General features: G+C 49.7%; 8 protein-coding genes across 8 annotated transcripts; 4 read left to right on the forward strand and 4 right to left on the reverse strand.

Annotated features, from left to right (window-relative positions):
- Positions 1-984: 984 nt before the first annotated feature.
- On the reverse strand, positions 985-2673 carry CPAR01_08085 (HET domain-containing protein; the record flags this gene model as incomplete). The annotated part of the gene is made up of 2 exons (XM_060492354.1): positions 985-1648; positions 2018-2673. The coding sequence occupies 2 exons, from the start codon at positions 2671-2673 to the stop codon at positions 985-987; spliced, it is 1320 nt and encodes a 439-aa protein (XP_060348724.1).
- Positions 2674-3206: 533 nt separating this feature from the next.
- Positions 3207-4167, reverse strand: CPAR01_08086 (uncharacterized protein; the record flags this gene model as incomplete). The annotated part of the gene is made up of 2 exons (XM_060492355.1): positions 3207-4104; positions 4157-4167. 2 exons carry the CDS (start codon positions 4165-4167, stop codon positions 3207-3209), a joined length of 909 nt encoding a protein of 302 aa, XP_060348725.1.
- Positions 4168-5297: 1130 nt separating this feature from the next.
- CPAR01_08087 (uncharacterized protein) lies at positions 5298-5897 on the reverse strand (the record flags this gene model as incomplete). Its single annotated transcript, XM_060492356.1, has 2 exons — positions 5298-5752; positions 5840-5897. The coding sequence occupies 2 exons, from the start codon at positions 5895-5897 to the stop codon at positions 5298-5300; spliced, it is 513 nt and encodes a 170-aa protein (XP_060348726.1).
- Positions 5898-6656: 759 nt separating this feature from the next.
- Positions 6657-7690, forward strand: CPAR01_08088 (uncharacterized protein; the record flags this gene model as incomplete). The annotated part of the gene is made up of 3 exons (XM_060492357.1): positions 6657-6963; positions 7021-7338; positions 7389-7690. 3 exons carry the CDS (start codon positions 6657-6659, stop codon positions 7688-7690), a joined length of 927 nt encoding a protein of 308 aa, XP_060348727.1.
- A 317-nt stretch (positions 7691-8007) lies between these two features.
- Positions 8008-8789, forward strand: CPAR01_08089 (dopa 4,5-dioxygenase; the record flags this gene model as incomplete). Its single annotated transcript, XM_060492358.1, has 4 exons — positions 8008-8179; positions 8246-8320; positions 8394-8460; positions 8531-8789. 4 exons carry the CDS (start codon positions 8008-8010, stop codon positions 8787-8789), a joined length of 573 nt encoding a protein of 190 aa, XP_060348728.1.
- Positions 8790-9531: 742 nt separating this feature from the next.
- CPAR01_08090 (uncharacterized protein) lies at positions 9532-9882 on the forward strand (the record flags this gene model as incomplete). Its single annotated transcript, XM_060492359.1, has 1 exon — positions 9532-9882. One exon carries the CDS (start codon positions 9532-9534, stop codon positions 9880-9882), a length of 351 nt encoding a protein of 116 aa, XP_060348729.1.
- Positions 9883-10507: 625 nt separating this feature from the next.
- Positions 10508-11722, reverse strand: CPAR01_08091 (uncharacterized protein; the record flags this gene model as incomplete). Its single annotated transcript, XM_060492360.1, has 1 exon — positions 10508-11722. One exon carries the CDS (start codon positions 11720-11722, stop codon positions 10508-10510), a length of 1215 nt encoding a protein of 404 aa, XP_060348730.1.
- Positions 11723-12405: 683 nt separating this feature from the next.
- Positions 12406-12762, forward strand: CPAR01_08092 (uncharacterized protein; the record flags this gene model as incomplete). Its single annotated transcript, XM_060492361.1, has 1 exon — positions 12406-12762. The coding sequence occupies one exon, from the start codon at positions 12406-12408 to the stop codon at positions 12760-12762; it is 357 nt and encodes a 118-aa protein (XP_060348731.1).
- Between the last annotated feature and the right edge of the window lie 200 nt (positions 12763-12962).

Consider the following 12962-nt stretch of genomic DNA (forward strand, 5'->3'; position numbering starts at 1 on the left):
TTCTAGTCTGTTGGTTTCATCACATTTATCATCGACAGCATCTGGGTGCCGCTCGCTAGAGGTTGCTTCCTCTTTCGTTCTTAAATTGGGAACTCCTAGCCGAGCTCATTTGCCGAGATTGTGAGACAAGGACAAAGAATCCCGTTCGGGGACCTGTGATACAAGAGCATCATTGAAAGATGATTAAACTCAGCATAGGGAGTCTAGTTGCAGAAAAACCAAGAATGGAACATCAGATTACTGGGTCGGACACGAGATGTCTGCGCCAACAAAAATCAAAAGAAACTCGCCTTCACCCGGGAACGTCTTGAGATGTACGCCCGTGTGATCACAATGATGTACTTGACCCCCACCTGATTTGAACAGATAACCTTTCGATGGCATCTCGAGGAATCTCGATCTGGAGTCGAACGCGCTACCGTTGCGCCAGAGGGCCGATGAAAGTGTTATCGATTATCGTGAGCTCAAGTGGGCAGTTGCCGTGGGCCTCGTCTATCCTGGTGAGGGCTAGACCCGCTCTATCTTGTCGTTAAGGGGCAGAGTCTTCGACAACGGTGGAGCTCATCTGCGACTTGCTTCACAGAGCGAGGCAGGTTCTTCATGGAGGACTTGTCTGTGGTGTGGCTGATAATTAGGTGCCTACGCTTGCGTTGGCTACAGGCGGTTGCGTTCATGTGGGCAACAAATATCGACTTGGAAAACTTGCCGGGACAGTCAGACTAAGTTTTCTTTTTGCAAGAGAGGCTACAATATGCGAGTCAGATGGTTTATGGGAAGACTACAACGATACGACACGTCGAGCAATCTTTTTTTGTCTTGAGAAGAGTAGCCCTAGCAGGTGAAGCCAAGAGAGCTTATGTGCCCTGCTGAAGGGACAATATCTCATGTGGAAACATCCTCAGCGGTTGGGCTTCACTCATCCATGAGCACATGACTGACGCGTATTTATTCAATTGGCTTATTCTCCAGCTCTATCTACTTGCCTCACATTACTGAGCACAGATCCCCCCAATCAGTTCGTTGATCTACGAAGATGGAAAACACAGGTTGCCCTTCTAACATCCTCGTCTCCATCCCCAGGCTTAACACGACCGGTCTATCCTCAACCCGCCTACTCATACCAAACGTAATCTTCGTTTTCATAACCCCACGCTCGCTGCCAAGCTTGCGCAACTTCATCAAATCACCGCTCATTGCAGTTTGGAAAATGTGCTTCGTCTCATTTTTGTTAGCTGCAAGACACACCCAAGGATTCGCACCACCGCCAGTAAAACCACACGCGACGATAAAGTTCTGGTCAGCCGCGCCAGACGTTCGGTACTGAACGAATCCGTCAAATGTGTCCAGTCCCTGAGTGATAAACATGCGCCGGGACGAGCTCCACATGCCGTCGGGCTGGGCCTTGACAAACTCCACCCCTGGCGGCGTGGGCGGGAAGCAGAAGGCGTTCCGGTAGATGGAGTCCATGTCCCCAACGAGCGTCTCTGCCACGTCTGGCTCGAGGAATTTGCTGATGAACATCGTGTGTTTGATGCCCGGTGCGCTGTGCTCCAAACTCCAGAGCCGGCCGGTCTTCCAGCGGAGGAAGACGTTTCCACCTTGATCTCTGAGAAGAATTCCGAGGTGACGGCGGCCTTGATCGCTGGATCTATGGCAACGGAGACTTAGGAAATGTGCACCGTCGGGCATGAGACTGGTTTCGGTCGTGATTTTCAAGCCTTTATTTGTGACGGCGTACTTGAGAAATTGGTGTCAGTTCTTTGAACGTTACACAGCTGACTTGATTCAGCTGAAAACTCGGGGGCATGTCTCGAGACATACCTCGGGGTTGTACTTGATGTCGCTGCTGAGTACGACATCATTCGCTGTCTCAAAAGCCGATGGAGACATAGCCAGAATCCCAAAATAGCCCAATGGAGATTCTGCTGGTGCAGACCAAGCAAAGATGGACAAGTCGTTGGTCTCCTTGATGATCTCTTCCTGCAGTCGGATGAACGCTCTGTTTCCCTCTCCATACAGAAGCGGCATCTTGACTCCAAAAACTCCCAAGAGACAGTACGCCAAATCTTCTTCCCTTTTGGTCATGCGCCCAGATGCCCAAGACATTCTTCTGGCAACAGGTATTGTTGTCAAAAGGCCTTCCACTCTCCCGCTTCCTGCCACGAGTATGCTCTTGTCAATGTTTGTGCGCTGTTGGATGATGTCGCACAGATCGGATCGACTTCCAATATAGTTCCAGTCCTTATCGAAGAATTCAACTCGCGAGGGGGCGATGAGCTCCTGCAAAGTCCATCCACGAGTGAACCATTGGGAATGTTGAAGTGAAACTCCGTCAATGCCCACATCTGACAAGTACGCATAGCAGATTGAAGATCGCGCGTACCACTTGAACATCGAATTGATGGCTTCCGTCAGCTCTGTGAAATCCTGTTTGTTGATGCAACAAGTATCAACCCATGCATATTTGTAACCTTGCTGCAATGCAAGTCGACAGAAATGCTGAATCTTTTTCCATCCTTTCTTGCGCGCTATCACATCAGGCTTTCCAAAATCTTGGTAGGTTGCCTCTTGATGATCGGCTTCCCATCGGTGGGAAAGGATGGCATACGATTCAGGTATAGACAGCCCCGAGAACTCCTCAATCAGTAGGCTAGAGCAATTGAGAAGCTTCATGGCGATGGGGGCACTGAGGGAATGAAGCTGGAGCGATTGGAGAATTTGAAGAGAATCGCGAAAGAAGACGACACATCAGCCCCAAATCTTACGCACATATCAACTAGTCTTCTCTAGGAAGATCATCGTTGCAGCTCAACATAAGCTTGGAAAACTGGCACCAGGCAGCCGCCCCATGGGAAGATGCCTCGTAATCCATTGGACCATTGATGACCATAAGTGGGGCTTGAGGCTCACAAACACACAAGGTAACTGGCGAGACTATTCTATTCATTTGCCTGTGCTTTAGCTTCTTGATGTACGAAAAAGAAACCATACCCATGTTGTGACCATGGCTGTAGTTGCCTCGCAAAGTGAGCACGCCAAGATATGAATGTAAGGTACTTTGATGCCCATTCTGTTTCTCTCGCATGTATCTTGGTCAGTGGTACACCAAGTTGAAAGCACGGCGATGTACAAAAATGATATTTCTTCGGCCTATGATGGAATGAATGTCTTACAAGAACCTTTCTTCGCCCAAGAAACTGATTCTCCTAGTCATCGTATGGATCGCTCTTTCCATGCTTATGGCTCTCTTTTGTCTCGCCGTAAGGGTCTTTGGATGTACTCGAGCTCGCGCTTTTGTGCTTCGCGCCCGTCTTCTCGGCCGTGATACTCTGATCTTGGTGTTTATGAGGCTTCGCGATGTGAAGCTCGTCGGAGTGAAGCGCGACACCAGCTTCGGCGGCAATGTGATCGAGAGGATCCCTCATCAAGAACATGGTCATGCAATGATTGATGTGCATGAGAGTGTCGTAGCGTTTCTCAATGACAAGCATGCCGTCCTTGCCGCAAGATGCGCCCGCGACTCCCCGAGAACAGCGCGCTGCCTCCCACATCTTGCGCCAGTAGAACACGCAATGCACGAGATGCCATTGGTGCGTGGTAAAGAATCGAGCATATTGACCATGGCGGGCCGCCTCTGGTAGTTGGCTCACTTCCTCCAGTGTCATGGGATACGTCTGGTTCTTGTCATGCCAGTAACCCCAGGTGTTGCCTGTTGTGTCGGGTTCGTTTGGGCCCAGAGACTCGAACTCGGCCGTTAACTCAGGAGACCGACAGTGTGGTGGAAGCCAGGCGGCGGCAAGTGAATCGTACACGCAGCCATTCGCGCGGGCTTCTGCGATTGTTTCACCACAGTTGCAAGACATGGGCTGCATTTGAGAGTTGGATGGGGAGTCTGATGTGAGGAGAGAGTAAAGACCAAAGGCCGCCAATGACACTATCAACAGACGACCTGCGCATAACACGGCTTGCCTAAAAACATGAAATTTGCCTCTTGCTGAGACTTGAATTTCATCTTCAACATGAGGCTCGGTATTTCCGTCTCCTGGAAGCCAAGCGTACTCCCTTTTGTCTTTGTTTGTCCATGGTACAGTAAAAGATTGGAGACTAAAGTCCAGAATCGTTAGCACGGTAGCTTCTACCCTCGTGATGCGCTTACATTTTGGACATTCTTGATATACACAGTTGCTGCTCAATGTAGCTTTCTAAACATGTCCGACATCGATGAGCTTCTCAAGAAAGTCGTATGTTCTTGCTAACATGTGGAGGAAAGCAGAATTAAGTCAGACGACAGGAATGTAAGGGGCTACGGGCAGGAACACCGCTCGCAGTTCCCCGTAACTTTCTACAAGAGCTAGGGTATCGCGATCAGATTATAGTTTGTATGCCATGTACAAATTCAGAAGGTGTTGCATATCTGACGCAATCCTATATCGACGCTAGGGAACATGATTTAGCGGAAGTCCGAAGGATTCGAAGGAAGAGCACAGCTTATCGACCCCGCGGAATCGCTACATAATGTGCTTGACTTCGCCTTAAACCCCGCCTGTACCCTAAGCCCAAAACAGAAGCTCGAATGATGCGATCTACAACGTCACGGCCCGGTAGCGGGCCGTTTGTGGGCGAGATGCGGGCTGACGCTGCGTTTATGCGGCACTTTTGTTGCTGTCCACTTACACCTATCCTACGCAATACGCTGTCGCATTCGCAAGTTACGGCTCGAAAGTAACTTAAGATTCGCTTCACTCATCATTGAAGATTTTGCCAAGCTTCCTTCAGGATGCGTTTGCTCAAACGATGGTACGGAAGGGGAATCTCGTATTCCTGATCTGAATGATGCTTTATGATAGCACCCATCCGGACAAAGACTGTGATCAGAAAGGCTCAGCGTTCAAGCTTTGCCTGGATGCGGATGCCTAGCCAACGAAGAGGAACGAGCGTCCGGCACGACTGCGTGGTAATTAGTAGAATCAATTCGCCTGATATCAACCATCCTTGGCTGCTCTCGAGTGAGCGAACAAATACCAAAAAAGAAAACGATTTGGGCTGGATACATCACTTTCTGAGACGCGGTTACCAGTTGAGAATTCTAGTTGCAACAAGTAGTAATGAGCGTATTCTAGCAACCAGACTTAACCCTTCCAGCTCCAGATTCTTACTCTACAGGTCCACCCCACTCTTCAACGTCGAAGCCATGATACATGAAGGTTTCTGACTCGAGACCTGCTACATGTTCCCCGTGTTCCAGATCTGTACTTCCAGGAATATGGTACTTAGAGCATGCCACAACGATCGCCTGTTTAAGGGTAGAAGGGAATTGCCTCAGCTTCCGCATCAGCGGAGCGCTTTGGGTAGAAAGGGATGGCCTCGGCCTCAGCCTCCGCGCCCCTCTTAGGATAGAATGGAATGGCTTCAGCTTCGGCATCAGCACCTCTCTTGGGGTAGAAAGGGATCGCTTCGGCTTCCGCATCAGCATCCCTCTTCGGGTAGAAAGGAATAGCTTCCGCCTCGGCGTCAGCACCGCGTTTGGGGTAGAAGGGAATGGCCTCGGCTTCCGCGTCTGCTCCTCGCTTAGGGTAAAACGGAATGGCTTCAGCCTCCGCATCTGCTCCTCGCTTAGGGTAAAAGGGAATTGCCTCGGCTTCAGCGTCGGCTCCGCGCTTGGGGTAGAAGGGAATAGCCTCCGCCTCTGCATCAGCTCCCCTCTTTGGGTAGAAGGGAATAGCTTCAGCATCGGCATCTGCTCCTCTGACATCTTAAAGAGGTAGCTCAAGTCAGTCGTCTTCTTACTAGTTACTTAGGTAGTTTGTTGAAGCGCTTGCTGTCTTCCAAGATCACATACCGAGAGGGGCGGCAGCCACGAGGCCAATTGCAGCAAGAATGAGGTACTGAGCACGCATTGTGACTTTCTACTGGGCGTGATTGATAAGAGAGACGTTGGTAGGACTTGGAGATGGCTAGTTCAAGAGAAAGTCTGGAGGCCGTTCCCTGTATATGGTATTTGAAGAAAAGTCGCCTTTGACCTAATTGACGCCTAAATCACGCATCATCTGAGATAAGTCGAAGCTGTGTCCTCCTTGTACGGACTTTAGCCGCCAGTGACGAAAACTTGCCTGGAAGCACGAAGAAGTCGGGCGGGATCGCGTCAGTCCGGACGCTCGATTACCACTTACACGTACGGAATATCGGTCTCCTGCAGCTGCAGCCAAAAGGTCACAAAGATGTTGACAACCGGGTAGAGACTGTTACAAACGAGGAAGGTTGCATCGGATGCTTCGAGATGGGCAATGGAGTTGACGACATATAGATCAATTACCTAGACGTTTCACCGACATGCCAAGCCAGACGACGGATTCGAAGGATCTCTCTGCGTCATGTAGTGGAGTTGTAGGAGTTGATAGTCGCAGTCCCGCTCGCCTCCTCTTATCTTTCAGGCAGGTACTTAGACATCTAAGCTTTCGAGTGCAATGGGGAGGGTTTTCACCTCACATGAATTGATTGGGCAAGCTGATTTTACTCAATCGCTTGCTTATGCTGACTACCTTGAACGAAGCGATGACACCTTCCCTCCGTTCAATAGCAGACTCCCTTCACTTCTGTGGCCTACTAGCTAGACTTCCTATCTTCTCGCACATGAGTTGTTGAAATACAGGACCATGATGAATGAAATATACCGATCATTAACAGGCTCATCGGAAGCTTCACATACAGAAGATGGTCTCTCGGGATGTTTCGAAGAGAATGAGGACCCCGAAAAGACTCTACTGCCTCACATGGACACCAAGGCAGGATCTCGAAGTGTTGGGAAGGATACTTCATTGTTGAAGCTCTGCAGTAAAAGGCTATCTCTAGTGACTTTCCTCAACATTTCACTCTTTGTCGCCTCTTTCACTTTGTGGCTATGGCCTGCACCGTTGAGGCATCCTATGAAGACCCAGGACTATTGGAAAAGAACCTCTTTTTACTGTGAGTACCCAAGCTGTCAAAAGCCTTTCAGCCCGATATGCTAAGTAGACGTTCAAGCGCCGATACTTGAGCGCTTCGATATACCAAAAATCAGCAGAGTGACGAACGGCACCTTATATGACACGAATCCGCCGTCAGTCTTTCGCCAGCGAATTGGCAAAGAAGCCGATAAGGAGTGGCATCGTATCGGTGACCATGTCTGGCCTCTCGTCATTGGGGAAGCGGATGTGAGGCAACTTGGAAAGGACCCACGAGTCGCTGTTAAGATTCCAGAAGATCTAGGCTACGGTTCAGGTGCATATATTGCGCAAACAGAAGTTTTCCATCACCTCCACTGCTTGGATATGTTGCGCAGGGAAGTATCATACGAGCATTGTAAGTTTCTCGGTATGGAGTGAGTATGCACTTCTGACTCCTAAGTATAGACTATGAGCCCAAGGAGGGACCTAGGCCAGGAGGAGCTCAACATCAAGCCCACATCGGCCACTGTTTCGATATCCTTGCCCAAGCAATCAAGTGCACCGGGTCGGTGGACATGATAACTTTCAACTGGGTTGAAAATTGGGAGCAACCATTCCCAGATTTTATGAATCACAAAGTGTGCCGTGACTTTGACGCCTTATTGGGCTGGGTCAATGAGAACTCCATGGACCCGAAGGTCTTTCAACAAATGAAAGCGCCTCCGCCTGGGTGGCCTGTCATGCCAGAGCCAGGCCCGGCATCGTGATGATTCTGAGGTGGCGAAGGACTCTTGAGAATCATTGTATACAGTCGCATAGGAAAACACCAAGGAATATTTTGATGATAGTCTTGTTGCAGTATGGTTTGCTGTGGCCAACTCGGGCTTTGTTTACATCCGATCCTAGCCGCTTTCTGCTCATTGTGTCGGCGCACGTGAGAATCGATTTGATTGCGTGATTAAGCGGCTAATGCTCCGCACTTTGGCCTCGAGCCATCCCGTCGGCTAGGCTTGAATCATGAACTTGTCAAACTTATGAAGGAACAACATTAGCCATCAGCAAGAACATCTCGCAGCGCCTCATCATGACCATGGTTACCCAATCTACGCCTCCGACCCCGCAGACGGATCTGAAGACGGTGGTCGAAGCTCGGACTCGGGAATGGCATTTCCACATTTACTTCCTCCTACAGTCCCCGACTGAGACTTCTGCTGCCCTTGCTCTTCGTGATGCTGTTTTGAGATTGCGACGCGACGGTAGGTTTGAAAGACGACTCCCACCTGGACGAGATTGTTTGAATCATTGCTGATACCCACGGTTAGGCGCGTTCGTTGCTGTCCCACTATTCAGGGTCAACGAATTTCCTATCGGACCACACCCAGCGGGATCTTATGAGAGTGAGTAGTGCCAAAGTTCATCTGCATGTAGGTATGAGACAAAGAGCTCGATTGACCAAAAGTTCGCATGTAGTCTGGGTTCCCGACTCCTCGTTTTCTGACGTCTTTTTCTACTTGGCGGCAAACCGAGGCAACTTAAGGTAAGACCAGAATCAGTAATTGCTTTCAGTAGTCATGCTGTCTTGATGCTTACATGTGCTCAAAACTTAGTGTCCTCGTACACCCATTGACATCGAGTCAACGTCGAGATCATGAGACAAGGAATGCCTGGATGGGTACTCCGTGGCCTATTTACCTTGACAGCTTGCCATCCGATGGCGATGTTCCTCTTCAATATCCCGAACTGGGTCTTGGTTGGTCCACTTCGCCGGAGCAGGAGATATCCTTGGAGGAAAGGTTGAGAAGGGGTGCAAAGGTTGAGGCTCTGTTAGCTGATGACCCAGAGGCTGCGCCTGCGCCTAAGGATTGAGAGTTTCTCAGGACCGACAGTGCGCGCCAATTACAATGCTAAGGTAACTTGATACCGTTCGGATTTCGCCTCGCTGCAGTATGAGAAACTTCCAAGCGATGTCGCTTCGTGATGTGGGTTGTGGATTGTAAGAACCTCGGAGCACGTGTGACATAGAAAAGTAATCAAATACAAGCCATTGATGATTGTCTTCAAAAGCCATGAGCCGTGTACGAATCCGCCGCACTTCCAATCCGTCATACCTATCGCTCGGACACGCCGGCCACGGTCAGCTAGCACGTATGGCAGGATCAATGAGTTGTCAACTTGTCCACTGCTGTTAGATGAATTAGTGGATTGCTCTCAGTCTGCTGCCCGAATTGTGCGACTATCAACTGTCAAGTTCGGATAGTATCTCGACCAAAAGGAAGTACACAGGCGAGTCGCAGAGTTTGCCTTGTTACAGAGATGTTTGCTCAAGTCTGCTGTTCTTGTAGCACGTCGCGTGGGACGAGATGGCATATGTCCAGTACGCACACTATATATTACGCCATCCCGCGAACTATGTGATGTTCGCGATAGTCTTCAACGAATCTTGCCTACTTTGGATGACTTTTCTTAGAATTCGTAACATTCACCAGAAGCACATCCATGAGAAATCGAGTAAGTCTCCGCCTTGACTTAGAATAGAATGACATTTATCTTGAATTGACTGACTCTAAACCCGCCAGACAACTATACAATAACAATAACGTCTCTAAACATGAAAAGCGCCGTAATCATTGTCGCCGTGGTACTCACCCAAACGTCATTGGCCGCCTTTTGCGCAGCGTCCGCATACCTTGGGGCAGGACGACCTGGTAGCTGTACAGGACAAAATCTGGGCCATGGGAATTCGTCTCGACCAGGGGTTAGCGAGTGCTTCGAGGCAATCAATGGTGCTTGTGGGCTGGTAACAGATCGAACAGCTGGGGGAGGTTGTAATTGCACTATCAATTTCTTCTCTGGAGGGGATTGCAATCGCACTTCCGTGGGGTCTTTGCGCTGTAACAGGGTTGGTGCATCACTGCAAGTCAACTTTGATCACTTCAATATTCGCTGCCCCAGGGATTGAAGTGCAGAAAAGAGAATTTACTACGATTACCTACACTAATTGAGTTGACTAGATTCCAGCCCAATCTGAACTTGATCTCACCATAAGTACATTAACGGAGTAGGTAGGGCATACCTACCCTACCGTTGGGAGGAGGTTGTAATCATTCTATCAGAATCAATGCTTAATAACGCAAACATCATATTCAAATCGAAATCGTTTTGAGTGCGCGACCATAGAATGCGGTCTTCAGCGGGTGGCCTTCGGCGGCTGCAGTGGCCGGACATCACCACTAGCGTTGCCCAGGGCCCAGCTCCAGGCCCGTGTGCGCCTAGATGCAGCGCCTCTACTAACCTTCTCACTGTTTTCCCATTAGTTTTAGATGGATCAGATGGTCAAAGAGAGAACCGACATGCAGAGAGAAGCGAATAAAACCAAGCGAAATATACTCTTTAGCAACAATGCAGGGTTAATATTTTCATGCACGCTGCGTTTGCTTCTTGTGTCTGTACGCTAGAAATTGAGGTATAATAGTAGAGTGAAGAATAGTGTAGAAACATCCCCTCCAAGAGGGTCGCCATAGAGTTCCTCATTTACAGTGATAGTCCCCATCCCATAGCGAGCAGCTACTGATAGTGACACCTGCTCACCAGGGATACCTCCGGACTTCGTCTTCTTTGCTCAAGTCCAGACCTCTGTCCAGCTGTTTCTGATGTTCATTATCGAGGTACTCTAGCAATACCTTCTCATACATTTCACGCCCCTTGTAGTTTGCAACTGTATCATCCCAGCTACGAACAGCACTAGCGAGTCTTCCAGGCACGTAGTCCTCCGCAGCCAGCTCAGTGACTGGATGAAAGTACGTTCTTATCGTGAAGACAATAGCCTTGCTCTTGGGAAGACGGCGCAGCGATTGCCTCTCGGAACGAAAATAGTGATGCTCAACCGCTCTATCTTTCTCAGCCGTACTCCAACTGACAACTGGGCTGTCTTCCTCACCAATGCTCCAGCTCCAGGGCAAAGAGTCATCGACCTGGATAAAGTAGTTGTTGCGGGAGTAAATCTGGTCGCAGCGCAGGCGCTTGAAGAAGCTGGCCATGCCGTTGTGCAGCTTCTCCTTGTAGTGGGGGACCTCGCCAGACGTGTGGATCTCCTCGAGGGACATGCCAAACTTGTCGCTCAATCTCCAGAAGCCGGCCAGCAGGATGGAACCGCTGAGCAAGTAGTACTTGCCGTCGGGCCGTTCGATCATGATGGCGAGGTCGTCTTGCACGAGCCTAGCGGCAATGGCGGCTGGGTCTTCCTTGAGAGGTGTTTCGACGATGTTGAATGATTCCCCCGACCAGAGATTGTCGATGCCGACAGCGGTCCGTTTGAACATCGTAGGATAGCGAGCGGGAAGATACTGACACAATTCTTCTAGAAGCTCCATGGCTGCAGGATAGGCCTCCGGGTCTGTTCCGAAGCACTTCTCGCCCCGTTCAGCGATTCGAGCAGTCTTGTCGGCATGGTATCGAGGATAGTGGTTGTCCAGCTCAATCCAGTCCTCAGGCTGGACTGAACGAAGGCCCATGGTGACGTTATATTTGGGGCCGTAACGAAATGCGCGATAGGGCAGAGGCTTTGTCGTTTCTACTGACCAGTCCGGGTAGGGACTGGGAATTGGCATCTGCCATGTTTCTGAAGCTTGTTTGGACTTTTCAGATTGTGTTGCAGAGGATGTCTTGTTGAAGAGGGCTCCTTTTCGCGGTCGCAGCGCGCCGAGCGATCGTGAGAGTATGGCTGCTGAGAAGAGGGCGAAGAGCCCGATGAGAAGTTTCCAACCATCCGAGGGGAGTTCCGATAACGCCAATAGAGCCATGTTGAGGTACTCTGTGTGACCTGGAGTTTGGTGATCTACTAGTACTCAGTTAGGGGACGAAAGGCACCCGAGAATTGGATGAGGCCTATCTATGCTGGGGATAGTTGGGGTGCACATATGAAGGAGGTACTGCAGAGGCTAATATGATCTCCAGTGATATCAAGGAAATTACAGAGCATTATCACTGCAGCCAACTTTTCGAGTCAGCTACGTATTAGGAAATACCTTCCAGTAAAGACTTTGGTTCCGCTATCCGGTCGGCACCCCGTCCCACGCCCGTATCTCTTCTCCAGACTCGTCCCCGCAAGATCGGCTCCCTCTGGGAACCGATTCTCCACTCGACCGTTCCGAGTTGGACGGGGGATGCGCTTTACCGGAACAGGAAATTTTACCCTATCGTCCTATCTTCCAAGTCGATGCTTAGGGATCCTTCTTTGGCAAACTCGCGGGAGTGAAACCGAACCTTGTTTCTGGGTGTCTCCAATGCCTAGAATGAAGAGGCTTTCTTAGAGATTTGGGGTATTGCCTAAAGAAGCATTCTTACACTGATGAATAGAGCTCTATATATACCAGGTGTATGGGCAATGTTGAGATATGGTAGCATCACGCACTCAATAAAGATTTGACATCATCATACTTACCACTATTTTCCCAACAAATTGCATCAAATATTGATCATCAGAATGGCCGCTTTCCAACATTACGCTAAGGCCCAATCAACCTTCCAAATTCCCCTTCTCGCGGGTGACAACGCTTACCTCGGAGATGTCTTCTCAAGCGACGAGTCGAACCCCGAGAAGCCCATCTCATCCGGCCTCTTCCGTTTGAAGAAGGGCGAACCGCTTACATACACCTACAAGTACGACGAGATGAAGATCATCCTTGAGGGTGACTACACGATCTCAGACGAGACGGGCCAGAAGGTCGAGGCAAAGCCCGGCGATGTCTTCCACTTTCCCAAGGGCTCAACGATTACCTTCACCACCAGCGACTACGGTCTGGCGTTCTATGTTGGTCAGCGCAAGAAGAGCGACTTCTGAGGAGATGTTGGGTGAATCGATGTTGGGATGTGGATGAAGATGAGAACGATGTCACATGGACCCAAGACGATGATAAGGCGAGATAGAAAATGACCAAATAAGAACAAACAATTTCATCGCAATTCTACATTATTCCCAAATGACCGTTATTCCAGAGCCCGCATTATGTCCGTGTCGTGGCTACCTCAACGCCTAAAAGA

Source organism: Colletotrichum paranaense (genome assembly GCF_030867605.1).
Source record: "Colletotrichum paranaense strain IMI 384185 chromosome Unknown Scaffold_6.1, whole genome shotgun sequence".
In the NCBI taxonomy this organism is placed as follows: domain Eukaryota; kingdom Fungi; phylum Ascomycota; class Sordariomycetes; order Glomerellales; family Glomerellaceae; genus Colletotrichum; species Colletotrichum paranaense.